General features: G+C 41.1%; 1 protein-coding gene across 2 annotated transcripts in view; it reads left to right on the top strand.

The window, feature by feature from the left end:
* The first annotated feature begins 326 nt into the window (after positions 1-326).
* Positions 327-21,099, top strand: part of chka (choline kinase alpha) — a 45,059-nt gene continuing 24,286 nt past the window's right edge. Inside the window, exons 1-5 of one of the 2 annotated variants that reach the window (XM_034141295.1) lie at positions 327-815; positions 3,255-3,363; positions 6,188-6,241; positions 16,667-16,780; positions 17,774-17,907. In XM_034141295.1, the coding sequence (XP_033997186.1) occupies positions 580-815; positions 3,255-3,363; positions 6,188-6,241; positions 16,667-16,780; positions 17,774-17,907 (647 nt within the window). In that variant the 5' untranslated portion in view covers positions 327-579. Of the gene's footprint in view, positions 816-3,254; positions 3,911-6,187; positions 6,242-16,666; positions 16,781-17,773; positions 17,908-21,099 lie in introns of both variants that reach the window. The other variant, XM_034141296.1, reaches the window with a different exon arrangement.

The following is a 21,099-nucleotide window of genomic DNA, read 5'->3' as shown; positions in this document are numbered from 1 at the left end:
TTTTGGTAATTTAAGTACATTTTTGATGCTAATACTTGTTTACTTTTACTTGAGTAACATTTTTAATACAGGAATTTTTCTTGTTAGAAAGTATTCCTACACTCTGGTACTTCTACTTGTATTCAAGAACAAGATCTGTGTACCCCTCTGCTGCAGTGTTTAGAATCTGAATTGGTCTGTTGATAGTCCCTGAAGTCACCATATGGTTTGTTTTGGTGCCTCGGGGATGCGTCCGAGCCGACCAATGAGGGAAGAGTATGCCCCCTACGCGTCATGTGACCCCTCCCACCCCGCCCTGCGTACTCTTCCTTTACATCAGCGCGTCCCTCACACTTTACTCATACATTGCCAGAAACGGAGCCTGCTGCAGACTGTTTATCAGACCTCTCCACAGAGCTTCGCATTTTTCCAACGAAAAATAAGGAAAACTACAACCCTCTGTCCTTTATACATTCACAGAGAGAAAATAATTGTTGCGGATAACGGAAATAAATCCTCCTGCGACACCAGCCAGAGGATAACGATCAGCTTAGTCGCTCAGAGGGGGTCAGAATTTGCGTTTTATTACTAAAAAGCAGGATGAAAACTAAATTTATCAACGGAGTATCTTCTTCCCCCTCCTTGTCTCTGGGTCTGCTGGTGACCGAAAACGCCCTGCAGGTTCAGGGCGACACCGAGGGGGACTGCAAGGCGCTGGTTCAGCTCGAGCTGCCTGACTTGGAGACCCGCCGCAAGGCTTATCTGTGGTGCCGGGAGTTCCTCCATGGAGCCTGGAAGAGCTTGGCCGAGGAACACTTCCACATCACCATCATACGGTACAGTGTGCACGCGCTTGTTTGGTGAAAATAGGCCCATTTGGTTGGAGTGATTACACAGTCTCACCGTTAGAGGCTGAATAATACATAAGTGCAGTGATGTGATCCTTAGCTGCTACACAGGAAACTATGACAATAGAATCCCTATCAGTATCCAGTTTACGTTTACACATACAAGGAAATGCCTTGGTGTATGACACATACAAGGAAATGCCTTGGTGTATGACACATACAAGGAAATGCCTTGGTGTATGGTGGTGCAAACACAAACAACATAGGGAAATAAGTTATAAGAGAAGGTCAAAAATAACGTTTAACGTTAAAAAAAAAAGACAATTATTAACACCAAATATAAATATACAAAATGCAATTTTTATATGACAATCTGCATTATAATATATTTTAGAGTGGAGGGCTGTGCAGATTTAGAAAGAGTTAGGGTATATAGAAATGTCCAATTCTATGTTGTTAAATATGTTTGCTTTCTAACTGGAATTGTACCAGTTAATTCATGTCATAGCATAGTTCAAAGTTATTTCTGCCCTAAGCTGGACTTCCACTTTTTCAAATGGTGTTGGGAAACACTGGGTGGCCAATCATTGTTTCCTTTTTTTTTTCTTAAGCTGCTGTTGTAAGCCTCATAAACGTGTATGTTGTACCATATAACCACTTTATGCTAAGTTTTAATAGGCATTAATTGAACTAGGTAATTGCGATTGTAGTTCTACACGTTTCCTACATCGGACCAGTATGGGCTTAGATTTGTCTCATAAATATTTGTGTGAACATAAAAATCATTTGTATTTAAATATGTGATTTGTAAATGTAAAACACCATCCACAAATGCATTTAAAAGATTTTCAAACTCACAAATACATTTGCAAATGTAAAACGGATCTGCAAATATGTAAAATATTTTCACAGATAAAAAAAAAGATCTGTGAATACTATAATTAATTTACAAATAAACAAAAGGAATTTGTGAATATCTCTTTAACATTGACAACTTTTGATCAGGCATTTGTGAATCCATTTTGTATTTGTCAACCAAAAATGCGCTTGTGGATCTCAAATCTCTGCTTGTGGATCGTCTTTTTACACACACAGAGTTTTGAGATAAACTTTCCGCCGGTCTCGACCGAAATCTGCTCGTGTCACCCGGTTATTTTCGGAAACCACTGATGGCCTGCTGCTGATGACATTTCCGGATTTCAAGGTTTCAAAGTAAGAGCATGATGGTTTGTTTAATGTGCCGTTTTTGTATTACTTTAATGAACAGCGGTACTTAGGTGCATTCTTTATCACCATCATGTTATAGTGATATAGTTAGTTTGTGTTAGTTTATTTGTCCAATACAGCATATATCGAGTACATTCGTATGCATTGATGTTGTTGAAGTACTTAGGCTACGTCACTTTCGAGTCCCGGGGAGCTAGCTCTGGCAGCGAAGCTAACACAAACTAACTATATCACTATAACATGATGGTGATAAAGAATGGACCGAAGTACCGCTGTTCATTAAAATAATACAAAAACGGCACATTAAACAAACCATCATGCTCTTACTTTGAAACCTTGAAATCCGGAAATGTCATCAGCAGCAGGCCATCAGTGGTTTCCGAAAATAACCGAGTGACACGAGCAGATTTCGGTCGAGACCGGCGGAAAGTTTATCTCAAAACTCTGTGTGTGTAAAAAGACGATCCACAAGCAGAGATTTGAGATCCACAAGCGCATTTTTGGTTGACAAATACAAAATGGATTCACAAATGCCTGATCAAAAGTTGTCAATGTTAAAGAGATATTCACAAATTCCTTTTGTTTATTTGTAAATTAATTATAGTATTCACAGATCTTTTTTTTATTTGTGACAATATTTTGCGTATTTGCAGATCCGTTTTACATTTGCAAATGTATTTGTGAGTTTGCAAATCTTTTAAATGCATTTGTGGATGGTGTTTTACATTTACAAATCACGTATTTACACACAAATTATTTTTATGTTCACACAAATATTTATGAGACAAATCTAAGCCCATAGACCAGGATTTGTTCAATTTTTTTCCCACGGTCTTTGGGATTTCTTAGGAGTTTTTCTTGTGTGCTGCAGGGGTTTATTATGGTGTCATATGCTGTACATACTGAAAAGCCCATGGGTAACTTGTGATGTATGGCTATTTAAATCAAATTGGATTGATTTATTTTCAAATGTATCCTTTTCTTAAACTGTATTAATCAATCAGAATTAGAATATGCTATTTATCCAGGGGAAAATTGGATTTGGTGAAAGTGGCTCCATTTTAGAATGAAGTTTAAAAAAAAAAAAAATCTTATTCGGCTTATTTTAGGAGTATAAAAATGAGAAGATATATCTTTCAAACATCCATTGGACGCCTTATCTACCTGCAATGAATAATCCTATTCCCGTCTGTCCTGCAGGGGTGGTCTGAGCAACAAGCTCTTCCTGTGCAGCCTCCCCGACAGCCAGCTCTCTGTCGGGGACGAGCCGCGGAGCGTCCTGCTGCGCCTCTATGGGGCCATCCTGCAGGTGGGAAACACATCTCTTATCACTGTCTTTGACAAAGCCTGTTGTTTTACTGTGCAAACAGAGAGGTACAAGTAAGCCAAACCCTTCACAATGATGTGTTGTATCTTATAAACTAGTCTGCTGAGGTATTGTGGAGTTATCAGTCTAAATGTTTACTGCTCTGAATGAGGATGAGTGTTGATACTGCACACAAAAGTAAAATCATACGCTGTCGTTGTAAGAATGTTTGACTTGACACAGATATGACTCATTAAGTGGGGTCAAAGCTTGAGTTAATAATCAGAGAAAACAAAGATAATACTGAGAACCATGTGATTTGACAGTGCCACCTCCAGAGGTTATTGTTTGTGTGTGTGTGTGTGCGTGCGTCTGCAGTTCAAATGCTTATGTTGGTGTGTGTATGTATGTGTGTGTGCGCGTGTTAGCCATTGTTGTACATAATGATGTACCCCCATGGCTGTACATGCATGTGTTCTTTGCCGTAGGCTTCCCAAAGGAGCGTGCCTTGGGCACTCTTGTTCCCAATGTGAACCCACCAAAAAACACGGTACAGTATGAGATCACTGAAATCTCAGCCTAATACAAAGACGTAACACACACTCATATAGCACCCCCGTGGCTGACAGTGCCGGGAACACACAGTATGGAGGGAAAACAAAAGGGCTGAAACATCTCTCCTGTCTGTCTTTTTCCTTCTCTAAACCCCTGCCTTGTGATTCAAGAAGTTGTATAAACTACCTAAAACAGGAGCCTGAGGAGCAATCGGTACATTTGCAGCCTGCTCACCAGAAAATATAAAACAGCAGCAAGAATTGAGAGTGCAGTTTGGCCTGTTGTTCCTTCACAGTTTGCACAGACAGATAGTGTATCTCTTTTTGGAGATGGCGCCTCAGATGATATGTCTGGTGTGTACAGGGTTCAAGATCCCAATATTGCTAAGAGTAACAGAACTACCCCAAAGACTAGTCCCAGTGCATTGATTTCACTTTCAAATATTGAGCGACAAGAGTTCAAGAACCTGAGAACTCCTGAAATCAGCTCGTTCTAATCTCCTGCTGGCGTTTGAGGCTGGTGCCCCACGGGTACGCATACGGCAAAACGCATAGGATTAACGCAATCGCAAAAAAGCTTCCGTCCACACGCAATATACACCGGATAGTGTCTGTTCACACGAGACAGCTCCGTTTAGCTCCAACCACTGGAAAAAGCTGCAGTACATATGCAGAGCCTGTACGTGGCGCTGTAACTTCCTCCAGAAAAAGCAGCGAAGAAGCATGGTCGTCATGGTTGCCCTTCTGTTTATTCACCGTGGTGGGGGCCGAGGGAACCGGGCAGAGTTTTTCGCCGGTCAACGTGTGTTAAAGTTGAAATCTTCCGGACAAAATTGTAAAAGTGCCGGTCAAAGGTCTTCTTTGTTATTCATTAAGCTTTAAAACAAATGAATAACGACGATATAATGATATATAATAATAAAATACACGGAGCCTGTCTCTTTTTCCTCTCTTCTGACAGCGTCAGTGTCTGTCTCATGCAGCAGCTGATCCAGTAATGAGTGACCCGACAGTAAAAATAAACATATTTATAACTAGTTTAGGTAGTTTGAGAGGTAATTAAAATAGCTAAGGGTGATGATCTGACTTGAAGTGTGTGTTTTGCTCCTCCCGCTGTGATGCAGCACACACAGGAGCTGCGTGGAGCTGCGTGTCTCCGTCCTGTCAGATTAGACTTCACTCGCGTTTATGTCCATATCGAGAGAAAGATAAATAATCTGAATTCAGTGTGCAGTGTACTTTTGCGGGGGTGAGCAGCAGAGGTGGGGGGAGGCAGGGCTATTGCGTCATCATTATCACAAAATGATCGTATAGAGGCGATCACACGGAGCCGTATGACCCCCCAGAGCGCTCCGTTCCCAGATCTATCCACCTTTGGACCCGTTGTCGTTTGCGGGGTCCGTTTCTATCGTTTAGTTATGGCCTCGTGTGGTAAAAACGGCTATACGCAAGAGAAATATGCGGATACAACCCGTTTTCGTCCTCGTGGGGCACCAGCCTCAGTGGGTGTCCTCAGCACATGCTGTTTGTTTAAGCCCCGCTGAGATAAATAAAAAAGAGACCAAACAAAGTGCTGCTGTCTCGCTGCTTTCTCAGCCTTAAAATGTGCTCTATGATACCCGCATTAGGTTAAAAGGCTGTGTAATAAAAGTGAACTGCAGCTTTTATTGCTAGGGATGTCCGAGCGAGCTGAAGCACGGTGTCCTTCACCAAGGTAACTGCAGCCATCTCCATCAGGACAGAACCGCCTCTCAGGAATTAGCCATGTCTAATCAAAAAGCTAATAGGATTAAGGACTCTATGACGTTGTGAGAGTGCACAGCTACTAATGGTTAAACAAAGCCTAACTGCACTAGAGTCTGCGTTTCTCAGCAATGAAGATATTTTAATAGCATGTTGAATGATTCAACAAATAAATATGTGTATGTTTAGCCTCTTTAGCTTTAATCCACTCATCCAACAGCAGGTGTTGAGTCAGGTGGTAGAACGTGGTTTTATCCTCCGCTGATCTCTATCTTGTCTGTCTCTTTCTGGTCTGTTTAATAAGCAGGTATTCAGAATCAGAATGAATAAAGTATTCTGGTTGATTCTGATTTAGGGAGGCAGAGATTATTCTGACCAATCCTCTGCACCATCATGTCCTAAAGACTTGATGTGTTTGAACTCATACTGTACTGTCTGCACTGCAGGCCTCTCTAGGTTTGGATGTTGACACTCATGGACCGCTTTACATGTATTCATTGTTTGTTCTTTCCTCTTTCTTTTGTTGATAGATGTCCTGTAATAAAGGGGATTCCCGACAGTCAAACAAAGAAAATCTCTTCCAAGTAAGTACCTGTTGATGGTGCCACCATACACAGCTCCTCCGACCAGAGTGTTTGCCATCCTGTCACCACACTCCTCACCTGCCCATGTTCCCCTGATGATGTGTGAAAATGTTCCTTTTTCCTTCCCTAAGTTTTTTTTTTCACTCACCTCTTTGTTGGCTGGGCTTTGGGCAGCAGTTGTTTAGGTTGGATTTGACGCGAGAAGCATATCCTTTACTTCAGTAAAAGTAGAAATACTTTGGTCCAAAAATACTCTATTTAAGTCATGAATTCAAAATGTTAGTTCAGGAGGAGTATAGAATAATAATGTACTTAAAGTATCAAAAGTATTATGCACAATGGCTCTTTTCAAAGTATTATATCATACAATAATATTATATTATTCAGTTTGTATTGCTTACAAATACATGTAAGAACATTTAATGTTGTATTTGGTCAATGTTAAGACAATTGAAGGTACTTTTTAAAATACGGGGTATATTAAGTGTACAGTACCGGTATCACATCAAAAATGTTATGTTTTATATGTAAGAAATAGCTAGTAACTATGAGTGTTAAATAAATGTAGTACAAAGTACAATATTTTACTTCAAAATGTAGTGAGGTGTGAGAAAAAAGTACAGTACTTGGGTAAATGTCCTATAGTATCTATAATAGTTACGTTCCATCACTACTGAGAAGGTCGATCCTTTGTATCCATGAGAGGTTTGGAACTTCGAACACGCTAAAGTAACTGATTTCCTTCCGCTTTTTTTGTTATATTTGTTGCAATTCTTTTTACATCCTGGCAACATCAATAAACCTGTATTTGAACTGCAATGGATTGAATGAAAATGATTGGATGGCCAACCTAGCAACTCTTAGAGCTAATGCTGCTAGCAACTTTTAATGGGAAAGAGTTAGCAAATCTAACTTCCTCTTGCTTCCTCTCTAGTGTTACCTGCCAAAGATTTAATAGGAGACGCTACAGGTCATCATCATGAAACTAAAAAAATAAAAACAGTAAAGCATGTATTCTGACATTTTTTCCTCAAATATTATAGTCAAAGGTTTTTACAAAAATAATTTGGGATATTCCTTTCTATCTCTGTGAATCAGAAAATAGTTATAAGACATTATTTGTCACCATCTTTAGGATTAAAGGTCCCATGTCATGGCCATTTCTACTGATCATATTTCCATTGTTGAGGTCTACTAGAATAGATTTAAATTGTGCAATTTTCCAAAATCGCATCTCTGTATAGTATGTGTATTCACCAGGTATTCACTCTCTGTCCTAAATGGCTTGTTGGAGCTCCTGCCCCCCCCCCCCTCCCTGTGAGCCCAGTGTGCTCTGATTGGTCGGGACGTTGCGAGGCTCGTTGCGAGGCTCGTTGCTGCTCGCCGCTGCTGCGAGGAGCGGACAGGTTTCCGGGTCGGCGATACAGCGAAACACAGAATCTCATCCTGAGCACACACAAACACTCACAGCCGAAGTAAAAACAATAAGTGTGGCTTGATATTGAGTAAGAAAAAGGTTTATAACGCTGTGAGAATGGGTCTGCGGAGAGCATTTCTCCGCGATCCCAACTCGTCTATTACCAGCGTTCAGGGAGCTCTATGCAAGTCAATGGGGACTCCCTGTTAGTTAGCCAAGGGATCCTGGTGTGTGAGGTGCTCCGCGGATTGGTCCATTTGGGCCAATCCGGTCATTTAATAATAATAATAATTCATTTATTTTATATAGGCGCCTTTCAAGGCTCTCAAGGTCGCCGTACAAACACATAAAAAACAAGATACACAATAGATAACACCAGCATAAGAAACATAAACAAGACAATGCAGTATATAAATCAATCAAATAACCAAATAAATAAAAACAGAGGATGTGTGATGGATAATGATCAGGGTGGATATGCGAGTGTGAAGAGATATGTTTTGAGGCGTGATTTGAAAATGGGGAGAGAGTCAGTGTTGCGGATGTCAGGTGGGAGGGAGTTCCAGAGGTGGGGTGCAGAGCGGCTGAAGGCTCTGGACCCCATGGTGGTTAAACGGAAGGGGGGTGCAGTGAGGTGGAGGGAAGCAGAAGACCTGAGAGTGCGGATGGGTGTGTTGATGTGCAGGAGGTCGGAGAGGTACAGAGGAGTGAGGTTATGGATGGCCTTAAAGGCGAGGAGCAGAATCTTAAAAACTATACGGGATTTGACGGGGAGCCAGTGAAGTTGCTGAAGAACAGGAGTGATTTGGTTAATGGAGGGGGTTCTGGTGATGATGCGGGCGGCAGAGTTCTGAACCAGTTGAAGTCTGTGGATGGATTTGAGAGGGAGACCAAAGAGAAGGGAGTTGCAGTAGTCGATGCGGGAAGTGACCAGGGTGTGAACAAGAATGGCGGTGGTCTTAGGGTTAAGGGACGGGCGGAGGCGGTTGATGTTGCGTAGATGGAAATAGGCAGACCGAGTGATATTACTGATGTGAGATTTGAATGAAAATGTGCCGTCGAGGATGACCCCATTTGTTGTTGATTTGGGTGTTCACACGTCACAGAACCCAGGAAGCAAACAATGGAAAATGAGAAATCTCCAACGAGGCGTTCTGGGGCAGCATAGACGGGTCTTTTCTGTGTTAGAGTTTTACTCGCTACAGGGTGTACTTTGAGGGTTTGTGACTCTGCAGACCGTTTACATACATAAAAACCTTCATAACACACAAGGGGACGGGTAATAACCGGAAAAGCATGACATGGGACCTTTAAACTGAGACACAATCAGGCTGTAAATGATAATAAGCAAAGCCTACGTAATAACCTTCAGAATATAGATAGGAATTCAACTGGAACGTTTTGTCGGATGTACTTAAAGGAGAATTCCAGCTCAAGGTATGAGTAAAAAGATAGTTTTGAGATAACAGCCTTTATTGCTGTGTTTTGAAAAATTCCACACATTATCCCTACAAGACACACAACAGGTGACGAGGGTAAATGTAACTAATAGATATCCATAAAACACTCCTCCAGTATTTTACTTAAATAAAGACAATATTTATAGCAATTCATCTCAAATGTTTAAATTAGAATTTTGTAAGATCAATTTAGGACATACAAATACACAAAGCTAATAAATAAACACCCAAATGTGTCACTGCTGGCAGCCGGAAGAACTGACAAGACTCATTCCCAGTGACCTAGAAAGTCCTTCACCGTGTCACGTGAGGACCCTTGACCCTCAGACTGCGGCTGAATCACAGCTCCCCGTCATGTGATGAGATGAGGTCATCAGCCTGTTATACTGTTAGCACCGCTGAATCGGAAGCCTGCCTCCCTTCTAATCCAGCCTTCAGTTAGCACAGGGCTAATGCAGAACCCTCTCATCAACCCAAAGATATACAGATATTTTACACATTTAAATAACAGTGTCACCTGGGTTCATCTCAGTTCAGTCTGTATTTAATAATCTATCCTCCCATGTTTATTGACTTAGAGCAGATAAGTATTGAGGTTAAGGCAGCAGCTGTGGGCAGCACAATGCACCTGCTGTATCACTCCAAGGCCAGATGCTAACTATCTCAGAGACACTGATATGGGACCAGTCTAACAATTCAGATTCAAATGTAATCAAATTTCCAGAGAGGACACAAAACCCACAGTAAGATCGGTACCTCCTATTAAAATGAAGATGGAAATGAAGTTATCAAATATACCTACGTAAGCAGTGCCATGGGGCCATCTGGCACCTCTACAGGTATTCATTCAAAAAGTACATTTAGCTTTAGTAGAGGAAGTTTCTGTTTCCTGTCAGAAAACAGGAAATAGTGTGACCGAGGTGCTTTTTTTAGGTATGTCGAAATTCTTGTCAGTACATGGAGCTTGGCTTGAAATCTAATGTTGATAATTAACTTTTAACCGATGGAAGACCTGTCTGGGAAAGTCCATTCAAATTAAACACAGCAAAAACAAACAGTGACATTTAAAATAGGTCAGAGGAAATGAAACCGAGGTTGCTAGAGGCCAGTCAATGGGTGTTACAGCCTCCAAACAACAAGGGCCTTGTGCATTCAGACATTTGAATGAAGAACTTCTCAATCAGCTTCTTACTATGGGGTCATACCATAGACTGTGAATGAAGATGGACGACATAATATTAATAATATAAGTCCACGGAAAATAGACAAAACAAAAAAAACTAGGTCAATGTCTAATCCATTTTTCCCATAGATTGTTTCTGTTTTATCACGATAAAGAATGTTCGAGTGTTTCTAGTGTATAATTTCAGTTTTGATGATTGACTGATGTGGTTATCTCATGCTAACAAGCTTTTGCCTTGCTCTGGTCACGCTCGGAGCTTGTGGGCGGGATGTCAATACAGTGGCTCCGCCCCCTGATCAATGCTGTGCCAACTCAGGCTCCAAATGACGATAAAGTGCAATACCTACTTTACACACTAATTTCTCAACTTATTTCCCATGAGAGTCCGGTACTTTTGTCCTTGTTTTGAAGTGTGCTGGTTGAGATCATGAGGAAAATAGGCATTGTGTCGCCTACAGAGATGGGGTCGTTACTAAAAAAAAGTAATATATTACATATTACATATTACTTTAAAAAAAAGTAATATATTACACTACTTCGTTACTCTCTACATAAAGTAACTCGTTACTTTACTCGCAGGGCCGGCCTGTCCCTCCCTACAGGCAGATCACGCAGACTGCTAAAGTTTCAAATGTTCTCTTTAGTTCAGTTTCCATTGTCGCATAACACTGATCCAGATAGCTCTGACCATGGCTGTCCTCTGTCTCCTGCTATCTGTATTTTGCGCAGTATATCTCTGAACGATGCGATGGTGATTCCACTGTGCAAATGGGCAACATTACCTCTACTATGAAGGATGCTACAAGCCTGTCCATCTCTGTTTTGGTTAACGGTCCTCCAAATTCTAATTTGTGCCGCTTCGGAGTCGGCGGCGGCGCACTCACAACATCCTCACTCTGGGTTCGGGGGTCCGGTCCTTAGCTATTAGCTTCACCTTAGCATGTGTTCTTTGCAGGTGTTTGTTGAGGTTTGACGTGGTGTTTGCAGCTTCTGGCCTGGACACAGTTTGCACCTCACCGTCACATTCCTGTCTATTCTTCGGACGAACTCAAAATAATGGGCATACCTCCACCCCTCGAAAGTTATCGCTGACTCAGCCATGTTTATGCAGCACTGCACGTGGAGATGTGGACGCGCAAGTCGCGCAGATTACGTACATATAAACCTGCGGCGGAAACCCCTCTTGTCTGTCAGTGTGATTATGACTGATTTTATAAAAGTAACGAAGTAACGCGTGTCGGGGCAATGTTAGTAACTGTAGTGTGATTACTGAATTATAAAAGTAACGCGTTACACTACTCCGTTACCGACAAAAGTAATATTATTACAGTAACGCGTTACACCCAACTCTGGTCGTCTATAGCTTTTGCTGTGGCCCATTTGTCTTAATCCCTGAGGCTAAATTTAAACTGCACTTTACAGGAGCACACTTAAAATATACGCACACTGACTTGTAAAGGCCAACTAAAGCTCTGTAAATACGGGAGCTTTGTCCATAAACTAGATGCTGCAGATCTGGGTCGCTACAACCAAACTAACCGATCGTCTACACAGCAGCGTTAAAAAAATCTTGAAACGCTTCTGCCCATTCACTTTGAATGGGGTGACGTCACTTTCCCTCACTTTTCGCCGAACTGCATTGTGGGCAGGCGAGCGGAGATTTTCAGGATTTTCAGGATTCAAAGTTGAACAATGTTCAACTTTTGAGGCTGAGGTGGAAGCGTCAGCCAATCAAATCCCGTGTACGCAAATCTGACAGTTCAAGCTCTAGCCAATCAAACGGCGTGTATGCTGGGAGAGACATACCGCAGGTCATTTCCTCATATTCCAAAAAATGGAGGAGAAATGAGCGGTAGCGAATCAATCACCCGGTGCTTTATGACCAGTCCCTATTTACCTACCGGGATATAAACCGGAGGAGCCAGGCATGGAGGGAGGTGGCAGAGACAGTGGTAGGTTTTCGCCTGTTTTGGGGAGTTTATATCCAGTTTACTTCGGGCTTTTTTGCTTCGTATGTCGCGGGCGGGAGATTCATGTGATTGGTTGTTCGTGCCTTGCTCGCAAAAAATCCTGCTACTTGGAAATCGAAATAAATAAGAACTCTTAATTTAATTTTGACATTTTATTCAGAGAGGGGTGTATTTCTAACTTCATCTCAACAGAGATCCAGAGTAAGATGTCAGTATTTAGCGTCTCTGTATGGGGTGCAGTGCAGTACAGTCTTGTTGTAGAAATAATAAGTAATCTTGGAGGCAGGCGGTATTGTTTCCTTTGAGCTGGCTTCCTGCTGGACAATCAGTATGAAGCAAATTCCCTGGCAAGGACCCCAGTGATCAGCTCCAAATCTCTCTCTGCAGTAATGTGTCTTAAGGTTATTCACTTAAAAGGGTTGAGATGGCAATATGCTATTCTGGCATCTATTGCAGCCAGTAATGCTTACATTTAAATGCAGTAGATTGCAGCATCAGCCAGAAAACCTAAACCCTAAAGAAAAACAGTATGATGGGGCCATGCATACTAAAGCCCCTTCGCATAACCTGAAAGCAACTTGATTAGCATAGTTTGACCCCCCAAGAAATGTTAACTGTAGGCTAATACTTTAGCAGGCTTAGCTATATCAGCAACAATTTGTTTACATTTTTTTGTTATAGAGGAAGAGCTGATATGGCAACACAGTCTCACGGCATTTCATGTTATAGTCACGAAATTAATCTATTGATTCGTGTTCACCAACACGATTTCGCCATTTTTTTCGTGTCACACAGAACGATTTTAAAAGCAATGTAAATAACAAATTAGAAGGAAAAAGACATTAAAAAAAAATACAGATTTAAGTATTCTGACACAGAACGATTTTAGAAGTAATGTATTTATATTGGTAGTATGTTTCGTGCCTGCAGATTTCAGTATTCTGAGGCTCTGAGCCCCATTTCTTTTCCTCACTGACGGCAAAAAAACTCACACATTATACAATTTCAAATAAAAGGGATAGGGTTAGGCTTAGGGTAAGATATTGAGTAATAACATGTTTTTATGAACCACACAGCTTCTGGTCTTCCAAGACCCGACCGGACAAAAAGACGTGGTGCAGGCACGAAACATACTACCAATAGAAATACATTGCATTTAAAATCGTTCTGTGTGACACGAAAAAAATGTGAAAATCGTGTTGGTGAACACGAATCAATAGATTAAATTAATTTTGTGACTATAACACGAAATGCCGTGAGACTGGGTTGGATATGGAGGCAGTTAGCCTAAATGAAACTTATCTGTAGAAGGATTTAAGCAGGCCTTTTGTCAAAATATATGGTCAACGAATTCAAATTAAAATGACAAATGTTTTTGCTAGCTAAATGCTTGATAGCTTACTAGCTAGTATTCTTCGTGTGAATAGAACTAAAAACAGGGTTCCCGCGGGGTCTTAAAAAGTCTTAAATTTGATAATCTGAATTTAAGGCCTTAAAAAGGTCTTAAAGGAGAGGTGTCATGGCCATTTCCACTGATCATAATTCCATTGTTGAGGTCTACTAAAATAGATTTATACTGTGCATTTTTCCAAACTCACATTGGTTTCTCATACAGCATCTCTGTAAACTACGTGTATTCACTGAATTTCACTATCTGCCTTTAACGGCTCGTTGTAGCTCCAAAAGCTCCAGCCCCCACCCTCCCTGTGAGCACAGTGTGCTCTGATTGGTCGGGACGTTGTGAATCGCGCTGAGCTCCGTGGAGGTGTTGTTTCCTTGTTTAGGATACATAGCGAAACACAGCCAAATTCATCCTGAGCACACACAAACTCACATCCGAAGTAAAAACAATAAGTGTGACTTGATATTGAGTAAGAAAAAGGTTGATAAACGCTGTGAGAATGGGTCTGCAGAGAGAATTTTGCCGCGATCCCAACTGTCTGTTATCAGCCTGCAGCCAGGGAGGAGAAATCAGCAGAGCTGCCTGCTCCCTGCACACAGATGTGTGTGTGAGGAAGTCCGTGGATCGGTCAATTTGGACCAATCAGCGGGGGCTTAACGTAACGGCTCTTCGGGATTGGTCCATTTCGTTCCGGGTACCGCTTGACATCATGCCGTACCCGGAACGAAATGGAAGACTCAAATGGGCAGTGACGTATCTCCAACGAGGCGTTTTGGGGAGGTATTTTCTGTGTTAGAGTTTTACTCGCTACAGGGTGTACTTTGAGGGTTTTGACTCTGCACACCGTTTACATGCATAAAAACCTTCATAACACAAAAGGGGACGGGTAATAACCGGAAAAGCATGACACCTCTCCTTTAAATATGACCAAAAAAAGAAGAAAGGTCTTAAATATGATTTTAGAAGGTCTTAAATGATGGGATTTGAAAGGTACTTCTGTGTTGCGATAGCGTCTAAATGTGTTTTGGCGGAAATGTCCGGGCTGCAAAGTAACCAGTACGGTAATAGCCTTTCAGTTCCCCCCAACAATTTGTATTGATTTAAATCAACATGGAACCAGTAATCAATAACTTTGTTTCCCCCGGCCCCTTATCGGAGAACACCCAGCTAGTAACCTAGCAACCAAGCTAGCGGCAGTCAGAAACTAAGGCATCTTCGAATCTATTTACAAACAAATATGGGGAAGTGTAAGTTCAACCATATTTGGTTGGAAAACATAGAATTTAGTGCTTGGCTGAAACCAGTTGAGGGGAACGTGTTTGAAGCCCGCTGCACCTTTTGCAAAAAAAAATAGCGTTTGTTTTGCTAATGTTGCTAATGTAGCTAATGTAGCGTTAGCTAGTGCAGCAGCGGCTAGATCCCCTTCTGGGTTTTAGTGACGTAATCTGCCACCCAGGACAAGAGACGAGCATATTAAATGTGTTATTTTCGGTTGTGTATTTGTGTTTCCAGGTATAACATTTAAGTTATAACAATCATCATTTGTGGATTAATTTCATTATGGTATTTGAGTTTGTTTCAGATTAACTTTTGTATTTGATGTTGCAATTTAATTTCTCAAAGAGAGACAAAAATCACTAAAACATCTGGTGGATATCTGACCAGTATTTATATATATATCCTAAATGTTCTTTGGTTTTTATCCACAAATGCAACACAAATAAGAACTGTAAGTTATTCTTTAATAATCAAATCATTATTATTGAAATGTAAGTATATTTCACACATTTTAATGTTGTTATAGAGTATGATCTCATTATTTGTTAATGAACCTCATATTTGTGACAAGACGTGCGTGAGCGGAACTCTACTCTATTTAGGGTAAACGTTAAACTTTTAATACAAAAGTTGCCAACTTCTCATCCACGATTACGTCACTTCCGCCGCCTAAAACCCAGGAGGTATACGATCTAGCACTACACACACACACAGACACAGAGACACACACACATTTTGTCTAACCTGCTAACACAGTTCTGTGTACTGTTATGCTGTTATGTTCAGTCATCGTTCTTATGTTCAACATGAATACATTTCATGTACGTATTTCTTCTTTCATAGCAATTTTCCTTCATACTTTCTTGCCGTGAAATAGGTCTTAAATTCTATTCAAAGTGGTCTTAAAAAGTCTTAAATTTGAGTTGGTGAAACCTGCAGGAACCCTGTAAAAAGTGATCATTTACTTCGGTATAACAGTCCTCAAATGTACTCTAACTTCTCTCAACTTGATCAATGAACCTATTTCTCCCCCAGAAAAGCCATATGAAATACAACTTCACCTTTGGGAGTTTCAGTTTTCCCACAGTTTAAATCTGTCCTCTGCTAATGGCCTCTTGCCTAGTTGGTGAGAAGCCTGGTTTTCTGTCTTCCCTACACAATGGAGTGGATAAGAATGGGGTCGATGAGAAGCCAGCACACAGCTTTAGTCCTCCAGGCTCCAGGGCATGTGTTTGTGTTGGTATGAGAGAAGGTTTCCCAGTTAACCTTGAGCCCCCGTTGGGCTCCAGGCTATGTGTGTTGGTGTGTGACTTTTGTGTGTCTCTAAGATAAAGGGAGAATCACAAGGCTGTACTCTCTCCTTCAGCTTTTTTTTTAAATGCCTAAGTGGGCCTCCTTGAAGATTCTGGCAGACACAACTAACCCATCTTTCTCCCCACCACCTTATTTCCATTCAATTCTGAATGCAGACTAACCATGTGATGGGTCATGCACAAAGCTTAATTGTCCAAATATACATATTACCTTTTCACGAACCAAGCACTGTGACAGTCAGTTGTTGACAAGATAAGTGCTTCATTTGTGACTTCATCCCTTACTCTTTGTTTAGGACATGGTGAACAAAGCTCTTTGTCTAATTTCCATTGCACCACACTGATGGTAGTGTCTCTCACAACTTTAACGTTGCTGATAAGTGTCTTATTGTGTGTTTTCAGGGGGCGGAGGCCATGGTGTTGGAGAGTGTGATGTTTGCTATCTTGGCAGAGAGGGAGCTTGGACCTAAACTATATGGCATTTTCCCTCAGGGCCGGCTGGAGCAGTATGTCCCTGTAAGTCGCCACGTTGTTGTTCATGTACACATATCTTCATCTCCATATACTGTGGGAACCTTTTGAACAGGGGTGGACAAACACCCCTTTGTTCTGGAATAGATTCAATTATTACATTTTGTTGAGGCAATTAGGCATCATTTTGTTTATTTATAGGGTGTTGTATGTGTAGGGCCGAACTAAAAAGTATTTAGTGTTTCACTTTCATAATATTCTTGACATGGCTTATTTTTTTTATTTAAAAAAAATGGGTATTGAAAGGAATTACAAAATCCCTACCCATACCCCTTGGTGTTCATCTTTTCTTTTTATTTAGATGACCTGGCCGTAGTTATATTGCCCATTTATAAATGATCTTCAGTATAAAAACAGGTTGCGGATATGTGTAGGGTTAGGATTTGAGATAGAGAGCTTAGATATGGTTAGGCATGTGGAAGCAAGCGTGGGAATGAATGAATCAACATGTTTTGCATGTGTGTTGTTTATTGCTCAATGATGCAACAGTAATCGATGTTCAGGGAGAATAAATAAACCCGATAACATCTCTTATACATTACCATGTTACATAATTAATTCATCTAATGAAAGAATATCATTTTGACCTTGGTTTATACCATTTAATTTTGAAAGACCAGCAGCAAGTAATTAAAAGATTCATGTTATCTTTTGTGCAAAAATGTAAAATCCCTTTTTACAAATTAACTTAAAGCAATTTCGTGAAAAACCGCACAATGTCCATGTATGTCAAGACCATGGTCCAGTTTACAGTACAGGTTTGTAAGACTTTAAAATTCAATTCTGCTACATCATGCAAGATTTTATAACATCCGTAAACTGAACGTTGCCTAATCATATTCATCAACCAGGCCGATGGGGGTTGCTACCAGTTCTAATATTGCCTCTAAAATGTTTGAGATTTAATCTTGCATAATGCACCACAACAATCCTCATGCACTTTTAAATAAGATTACATTCATATTATCGTGTTGACAGAGTCGTAAACTGGACACCTGTGAGTTAAGCGACCCCAGCATATCAGCAGAAGTTGCAGAGAAGATGGCCAAGTTTCATGTAATGAGAATGCCCTTCAACAAGGAACCCAAGTGGCTGTTTGGAACCATGGACAAGTAAGTCATTTGAGTCTTGTCCCGTCCTGTCCTGCCCCATCTTGTATCCTGTCTTGAGAAATATTTCGATTACCATTTGGTTGCCTATTCTCCAGATGTTCTAGTCTACGGTTTCAAATGAGTGACCAACTGAGCAGATTTGTAACAGCTCCCACATCAGTTACTGGAAGTTTAGATTCATTATATAGCATATTGCGTCGCTGATAATTTATCGACAAGTATAGGGAAACACTTAGCTTATCGTAATGCACATCTCTTTTCATTTCCTTTATGTTGACTTGTCTGTAGAAGGTTTGCATTGCAATATATTTGACAGCATGTGGTGATAAAGTCCATTATCCAGATTTACTTGTTTTCAACTGGTTACCTCACAACTTGTTTATCATCACCCGGATTAATTATTCCAAACTTGTTTGTACTGCCCCATGACTGGTTCTGTAAATGTCCACGTCAGACAACAAAGAGGATGAAAGATCAGACGCATAGTTAGTAGTGTCAGTTCATCCTGATTGGAATTTGTCGGGGCCAAACTCACAATGCATGATTGGACTAAAGCCAAATTCCATACAAAATAAGACTATATTTTGTGTAGTAGTGACCTTTTCTTTATTTCTAGACCTGTCAGAGATTCTGAACAGAAGCCAATAATGTGATGCCAAAGCCAACCGATTCCCCAGCAGTCATTTATTTCTATCTGATCATGTGGCCTTGACATTTAGTACAGTGCAAGCGAACATTAGTGAAAAAAAACCTTACACATTTCAATAAATAACACTGTCATGGTTACAAAAACGTACAGTGTTACGAAGTGGTTTCTTTCATTACCTTAGTGAAATGCAACAACCCACCCTAATCTCTTGTTCGCTTATTCATCCTGTTGTCCACTTTTGAAGCAGCAGTTGAAAATGTTGTTGATCAGTGACATTTACAGGGTGATGACAAATAGCAGGAAATAAAGAGTCACTAGCAAACCAGGACAATCTAGATGAAGGTTGCAAACATTAGTTACCATAGGCTACTGGTAATAGCATACAAGCTAGGCAAGCTAGCAAAGAACACTCTCTTTTAAAATGATAATTGCTAAGATTTGGGCTGCTTTAGCTCAGTCTGTAGAGAACAGATCAAGTGCGGAGTGTGGAACGATACCTTTAGAGTTGCCCTTTTACCTCCTGGTCACTGCCGAGGGGCCCTTGAGCTGATCCCCCCCACACTGCTTCCTGGGGGCTGTATGTATATTGGCTGCCCACGGCTTTTGCTGCTTGGATAGATGAATGTAAAGACTAAATATCATAGCATCTTAAGAGGATTTGATTCTAATCCTTGATTTCCATGTATTGCTTATGAACTAAATGTTTACAGTTAGCTGGAGTTAGCTAGCAACATTTGCTAAAGCTAGCTGTGAGTGTGGCATTTGTGTCTGACTGATGCAAGAAATTAAAGGAACAAGAGCTTTTTTGTTCTTTCCCTCTGTTTTCTTTCCCCCCCTTCTTGTCTATGTTTCTTAATGATATTGAATTGTAAAACTTCAGGTTAATGCAAAAACATTTTCCATTTCCAACGTGTGCAATTGTGACACTTTGGGTGTATTGCTGAAACAATAAAATGTGTGTAATCTCGACCAGATAGGACTCACTGCTGATTCAGAAACCTGTTTAAGTTCTATTTCTGTTTCTAGACCTCTGTTTCATTCATTCTACTCTGTATAACTGTTCTGTAGTTATTCTGCCTAAAATTGTGTTTTGAAATCTCAGAACAGCTAAAATACCTGTTTTTCCAGGCAGAAATATGGGTAAACTGAAACATTTGCCTGTTAGGGTTCACTTTGATTAGGGTTCAATTTGATTAAACAATTGTACAAATACTAAGTGCTTTACTAGGGGTAATTGTAGCAGGGTTAACTTAAAACCTCTGTAACAAGGGTTTAGTCTGACATTTGTCTGTAAAAAGTGCATTTCAATAGCCCTGAAGGCTATGCTGATTGTGTGAAGTGAGACAGTTTCAGCTGGTGCCCATCAGCTGCAGAGAGTTAACTAATTAAAGGGGCGTAGGCCCACAGCTGTGACAACTCAGCAATCAGGACTAGTGTCCATTTTAGGCAGCAATTTCCTGGAGCTTCAGCATCAGACAGACGAAGACTGACGAAGACAATAGAGTCCTGCGGGAGTAAGACTGACAAAGACAATAGAGTCCTGCGGGGGGGAAAGAGGAGGCAAATCCTACTTTGATTGAGCTAAGTATCGCTGGTGTTTTTTAGCCCCTCATGCTAAAACATGTGTATATTCTCCATTCCTGTTCATGTGTCCTCTCGCAATTATTACTGGACCCGTGCTTCTCCTAATCGATATAACCGGCCTGCTCGTCTATCCCACGTGCTCCACTGCGATCCAACATCTAGTTACAGGTGGCCTGTGGAACTGCCAGTCAGCTGTTCCTAAGGCTGACTTCATCTCTGGCTACGCTTCCCTGCAGTCTCTGGATTTTCTTGCTCTCACTGAGACCTGGATTACTCCATCCAACACATCCACCCCAGCAGCTCTCTCCACAGCATATTCCTTCACCCATACACCCAGACCCACTGGCAGAGGAGGTGGCACTGGTCTCCTGCTCTCTCCCAAATGGAGCTTTTCCCTCTTCAAGCTACCAAACTTCTCTCCTTCCACCTTTGAATTCCATGCCGTCACAGTAACCCATCCTATACAATTAACCATTGTTGTTCTCTACCGTCCACCAAGCGCCTTGGGAGACTTCTTGGAGGAATTAGATAATTTCCTCTCACACATCCCTGAAACTGGCCCTCCCACTGTACTTCTCGGAGACTTCTACCTCCATACAGGGAAGATATCGGAACTAACATCTCTTTTAACCGCCTTTGCTTTCTCACTGTCTCCATCCCCACCAACTTATAAAGCTGGCAATGTCCTTGATCTCATATTCTCAAGGAACTGCACTACTTCTAACCTCTCTGTAAACCCGCTTCACACATCCAATCACTTTTTCATTTCATTCTCTCTACCCCTTTCCAAACATAACAAACTAATCTCTTCTAATTCTGCACCTGTCCGCCGTAACCTTCGTTCCCTCTCCCCCTCTACTCTTACCTCATCGGTGCTCTCAGCCCTCCCTTCCTCTGACTCGTTCCAACTCCTGCCTTCAAACTCTGCTGCAGAAACTCTCCTCTGGACTCTTTCATCC

Source organism: Trematomus bernacchii, unplaced genomic scaffold, assembly GCF_902827165.1.
Source record: "Trematomus bernacchii unplaced genomic scaffold, fTreBer1.1, whole genome shotgun sequence".
NCBI classification, from domain to species: domain Eukaryota; kingdom Metazoa; phylum Chordata; class Actinopteri; order Perciformes; family Nototheniidae; genus Trematomus; species Trematomus bernacchii.
This window is presented reverse-complemented; position numbering and strand designations above follow the sequence as displayed.